Here is a 6,093-nt window from a genome sequence, read left to right on the forward strand (position 1 = left end):
GGCTTCGAACATCAACCATGCATTTGGTGATCTGATCTGATTTTATGTGAATGGAAACATTTCTAGAATGGTCCTCGTCTTGGGTCAGAATTAAATACGACGCCAACCACCAAGCTATAACTTCGTCACGTAAGAGAAATTAGTTAAATGTAGGAGCGACTCGTATATTTGTCAAATGATACCACCTAGGTTCACAAACTTTAAAAATATATTTCTAGATCTTGAACTTGTTGGTATCATCCACACCATTTTTAGAAGTTTAGGGGGTGTGTGGTACGCATGAAAGGAAAAAACCGTCGGGAAACTGACCCGGCCTAAAAACTGTTTCTATCATTTATTCTAAAATATATTTAAAAATTACTTTTTATAAAAATCAGGAAAATATAATAAAAGATTAAATATTTTTATGACACGTCTAATATTTGGTTTAGTTTTTGTTTAGTAATTTTTAATACTTTTGGTTAAAAAACAATAAAAATCGGTACAAAATACCAGTTTCTCGTCTAGAAATCAATCTTCAAAAACCATTTTATTTTAATTTGTGCATACAAACTGGTAAAAAATTAAAAACCGTCGAAAAAGACAAAAAATGGTTAAAATAGTGTTTATGAGGCGGTTCAACACCGCCGATTTTTAGCGGTAAACCAGTGATTTGAATTTTTTGAATTTCAAAAGGCAAACCAGTCGGTTGTAGTGGTTTTTAGCGGTTTTTTGGCGAAGAACCGAAATCGGCTAGGGGCAGTTTTTAAATTAAAATGGATTGGTAAGCATCGGTGGTACAACTTAACAAGTTTAAAATATAAAAAATATATTTTTAAAGTCCGTGGACCTAATTGACATCCCTTGTATTAACAAATTAATTTACTAGTGGGAGATAGACGGAGAAAAGCCGATCTAACATCTTCATATATATAACTAGTGGGAGGGGGGTATTGTTTTTAAGCTATCCATCTTCATAGCGTGTAAAAGTAAGAGGTAAGCTCTTTTCAGTTTTCTACTAAAGTGAAAAAAAATAGATTTTGACCCAAAGCACCCCGTGAATTTTTAGCACTTTAGTTGTCTTCTGGCTTTTGCAAAGTAAAAAAAACAGGTTCAAAAATCCTATCAAAGGGATCCTTAATAGGGTTCATATATAAAAGTTGCATGGACATTAAATAAGTTCATACGGTGGAGTGTTAATAAAGAGAGATAATTAAGATAAAGTTTTCACACGAATGGAACAGGTTTTACGAAGACGAAATTTATCTGCGCCGTTTTCGACAAAAGAAGATTCCTAGAAAATAGCGACATAAAAATCTTTCCGTAAGACTGGCCTAATATGATGGACCATTTCTCCTTCGGTATGAAAATAATGCTGGCGGCACATTTCGCCGCTGCCCTGCGCCACCGGCCGGCACATGCACCTGCTTCCCCAACTGAATAGTTGTCATTTCCTTCTGAAAATTCATTTCCTAAATAGTTGTCATTATTCTTACTTCTGAGTACACATTTCTCTTCTTTTTAATTAATACATTTTTTTATTTTTCCAACGCATCTTTTATTCTCTATTTTCCTCTATACCTCTATCCTTGTTTTTCCCCCTATGCATCATAGCACTTTTTGTACTCCTTCTGAAATTCTAATATACACACATTGAAGAAACAATTGCGTGAATGGGTTGGATGTGGCCTAAAAACGTTCGGTCCACACACACTAGCCCGCCCCGCCCCAGCGGTTACTTCTAGCTAGCTAGCACACACACGCGTCGTGGGTTTGGCCGGCCACACAAATTAAAGACACCGAACAAATTTCTTCAACGCTACGCTAGCACTAGCAGCTCTTCCTCTTCCTCTTCCTGAAGACTCGAACTAGTCCATCCAACTTTCAGGCAGAAACGGGTATAGAATACCAGTTGCTTCGCACTAGTCAAATGCTTCACGCGGACCGATCGATCTAGACGACGCTAGCCAGTTTGGTGGCCGCTAGCTAGCTCTTGACCTGTTGTTGTGCAGTATCTACTGCTGCTAGCTTTCGAACGGAGGGAGCAGTAGACTGCCGTAGCACTAGCTAGCAACGTGTGTGCGTATAGTCTTTGGCGACAGACGTGTGTACTCCACCCGGCCGGCAGTCGCACAGTTTCCGGCGCCGAACCTGCAACGATGCATGTAGTAGTAGTACGTAGCAGTACCGACTACCGAGCATCTCATCTCATCGATCTGTCGTTTTCAGCACTACGCACGCACCAACGGGCAAACGGCAGCACAGGATCTGAAAGCGCCGGCCGGAGCCCGGAGGTTTGGGTTTTCGCTTTCGCTTCAAGAGTTCAGATTTTGCCGGCGCCAATAATCGCGTAGGTACGTGACCCACTGCTGCGAGCAGCTAGCGAAGAGAGATACAGAGAAAGCGACGAGAGAGAGAGTTTCTGTTACGTTAGGTCTGAACGGCGTTGATTTGCTGAAGAAGACACGCACGTGATCGTGAATTCTAGCTAGCACTACTGCTGCCGGCTGGTGAGAGTGCGATGCTCCACTGCTTGCTTCTTCGACCAACACTACTGCTACTGCTGTTCAAGCATACATACGACGCTTTATCTTTACATCACCACCGCGAGGAGCGCCTCCCGGCTCACCACCTATCGTCTCCGGTCGCATGATGCATTATCTTAATTACATGGAACAAACGAAGTGTTGACACTCTTAGTGGACCAAAAGTTTAGTATGCAGAGATCTTTGTAGTTAGCAGCATGCATGATGCATTATTCTCTCGCATGGAGCAGGAGGAGGCACGTGTGTGTACGTTGCTAGTCATAAAACCCACATTTATTCGTGACAGTAACAGTGATACCTGGCAAATACTTATCATGTTTTGATTGAGCCAAGTGTATATATGTAAATGGCCCACATGCCCTTGCCGGCCGGGCCGCCTCCGATCATGCGCTGGCTCGGTTGTCGCTCTCCGTAAGAAACATGGCCTGGCCTGGCCCGCGCGTTGGGCCGGGCCCTGCCCGCATCAATCGCAGATTTAGGCATGCATCAATGGAGCCCGTTATTTTTGAGTATGAAGCCACAGCGCACTTCTTTCTCAAATTTATACGTAATTCATTGTGCTTTGTTTTATTATTATTATTATCTTAGATCCATTCGGTCCAGGCTTTATATATGTGCCCTACACAGAGGTGTGATTAGATGTGGTGAACGGTTGTGTTCGTGTATATGTGTGTGGGGACATGTGTGGTGTGTCTGTGCTGTGGTTTAGAAAAGGGAGAGAGACAGAGAGAGAGAGAGAAAACGGACGCAGCGGAATATGAAGAGCAGATGGTGCCGTTGTAAGTGTAACGTGCCGGTTGGCACATGAACGTACGCAACGCAACTGGGCAGCATCACACGAGTCTCCTCCTGTCTCCCACGTGATGAGTTCGCCACGCCCTCGCTGTCGACGTGCCGTTGCGGCCGCGGGGGCGTGCGTGCGGTGCGGCCGTGCGCCACTGCACCCGCCATGCGCGCGCGCGGCCGGCAGCCCGGACAGACAGCGCATAGATTCCGGCACACGGGCGTCCTGCCAACCACCCGTACGTCGTCCCATCCACGCGGCCTCGCTGGCACGCCACCAACCCGGCCCAGCGGACCCGAGGCCGCAGCCGATCGCACCGCCGCGGCGCCATCCCTCCCTCCATAAACTCCCGCCCCCCGCAGACCACTCCCCCTCCCTCAGTAGTCAACCCCAGCGTCCCGCGCTCGCCCGGAAGCACATCAACACCAGACAGCACTACAGTCTACAGCAGCAGGGCACCACCACCACAGCAATGCAGCAGAACGCCGCCCGCCTGCTGGCCGCCGCCGTGGCCTGCCTGGCGCTGGCGCTGGCGCCATCCTCGGACGCGCAGGGGACGGCGGTGCCGTCGTGCGCGGCGAAGCTGGTGCCGTGCACGGGGTACCTCAACTCCACGTCCACGGCGGCGCCCGCGGCGGCCTGCTGCGGGCCGCTCAGGGAGGCGGCCGCCAACGAGACGGCGTGCCTCTGCGCCATGCTGCTCAACAGGGCCGCGCTGCGGGCGTTCGGCGTGGCGCCCGAGCAGGGCCTGGTCCTCGCCCGGCGGTGCAACGTCACCACCGACGCCTCCGCCTGTGCCGCCGCCGGAGGTATAAAGCTAGCTAGATCGCGTGTCGTCTTCCTTCATACCGCTGCCGCCGCTGCTGCTGCTAAGTACTCATTCGATCACAACTGGCTACCACAATGAGATCCAAACCTCTCCAAGATCTGGATCTCATTAATTGGGCTGCTACTAGCAGAATCATGACCTGTCATCGTGTGCCACATCTCCGCAGCAGCTCATCTTGTGATCACGTCTCAGATGATAAGCTCGGATCGCTAGTTAACTACGTACAGTTGTAGGAGCACACACTGTGATGATGCTGAACCTGAAATCCTGAATGATCTCGATCTCATTTCGCTTGCAGGCTCAGCCACTGACGGCAGTACTGCTGCATCTTCAGCTTCCACCGGCAGCGCTTCCTCCACCTCCTCCTCCTCTTCTTCAGGTACTGCTGCCACTTCACTGCTAACTGCTACCACACACAGTACCTATATAAAGAGACGTTCAATACAGATTTTTTTTTCTTGCTCCAAACTTCTGTTTCTGATAAAAAAGAAAGAATACAAGGATACTAGCCCAGTCTTACCTGAACTTTCTGCTGCCGTTCACTTGGTCAGTGGCCAAACCAACAGCCAACGGAGGCGGCGTGGCGCGTCGCCTGAGCATGACTGGCGCGTCCTCATTGCTAGGCTTCAGTTTCATCTGGTGGTGGGCGGTCATGGCGTAGGAGTATCTGCCGTGGCACCGGCGATTTTCCTGGCTGGATCCAGAATTCCAGACTTATATGTACTACTGTTGTGTTGAGTAGCAGGTTTCATTGCTTCTTTTTATATATAGTATGCCCTGTTGTACCACTACCATTGCTGCCGTGAGCAGAACAAGAGAAAAAAATGTCAAGAACGATGCAAACAACCAGACGGAAAGAACGTACTCTCATTTTAAATAATTAATAGATTCATTATGTTTTTATATGTGTCTAGCTAGATTCAACATCATCTACACATAAAACCAAGAGCTAAAATAAATATTATTTTGAGACGGAGGGAGTACATGTTTCGACATCCTGAGCAACTCACCCTGATGTCAAAAACCTGATAAGATCGTGGCAATGCTTCTCCAACATCAGATGAGCAAGTCTATTCGCTTGACTTTAATCTGTACCGGCTTCTACTACTTTTACTTTATGAATCACAGCTAGCTGTAATAGATTAAACAGTCGACTTTAATTTGAAGTGAATATCCCTTTACTTCTCCGCTCCCGTGCTTAATATTTCATCAAGCGAATGAACAAAGTCTCAAGCCTCAACCATTTAAAGATGATACACAGCTTAGAAATTACAAACAGACGAAGCTCAATACTACTCACAAGAGAGAGCACAGCACGATACAATGGACCAACGAAAGACTTTGTACGGAACTCGTTGTACTGAACCAAGAAAGCTTAATTATTTCGTAAGAATGACTCCTTTTGGAGATACCAAAGGTAAAATTTAATTTTCAAAGGCATTCTTAATTTTCGAAGGCAATCTTAATAACCAACTGCAGATAAGCGCATGAAACTAAGTAATAGTGAACAAACCAACCCCCTCTTAGGTGAGATTTCAATATTATTTGGAGTTCTTCTAAAAAAAATAATAAATACAATGACGAATAATTTAGGATAACTTTCATCAATGAAAAGGCGTCATAAGTATTTGTTCATAGCATAAATCGCATCATGGCATGTTTCACATGTTGCATGTCCTTTCTCATTACACCCATCATTCATCATTGCATACAAATCTGGTGAGCATACTGCATAGCACAATCTAAACCACAGCTGGAGGATACAGATTACAGAAAATGCTCTCGTAAGTAATTGCACAAAAAAACATGATACACCTTTGTCCCTGAAAGAATCCATGGAAGCATGACAAAAAGAATCAACAGAAAAATTAAAACTATTCGACTATCTGTAAGAGCAGTTGTACCCAATTTACTGGGAGGTCATTTATAGATCGAATTAAGATTGGTTATTTCAA

At 45.9% G+C, this 6,093-nt stretch overlaps 1 protein-coding gene across 1 annotated transcript; it reads left to right on the top strand.

Moving 5' to 3' along the window:
• The first annotated feature begins 3,388 nt into the window (after nucleotides 1–3,388).
• On the top strand, nucleotides 3,389–5,043 carry LOC103626441 (uncharacterized). The gene is made up of 3 exons (XM_008646849.4): nucleotides 3,389–4,118; nucleotides 4,437–4,517; nucleotides 4,690–5,043. The coding sequence occupies exons 1-3, from the start codon at nucleotides 3,389–3,391 to the stop codon at nucleotides 4,797–4,799; spliced, it is 921 nt and encodes a 306-aa protein (XP_008645071.2). The 3' UTR covers nucleotides 4,800–5,043.
• The last annotated feature ends 1,050 nt before the right edge of the window (nucleotides 5,044–6,093 follow it).

The sequence above is a fragment of the Zea mays genome, chromosome 5 (assembly GCF_902167145.1).
Source record: "Zea mays cultivar B73 chromosome 5, Zm-B73-REFERENCE-NAM-5.0, whole genome shotgun sequence".
Taxonomy (NCBI): domain Eukaryota; kingdom Viridiplantae; phylum Streptophyta; class Magnoliopsida; order Poales; family Poaceae; genus Zea; species Zea mays.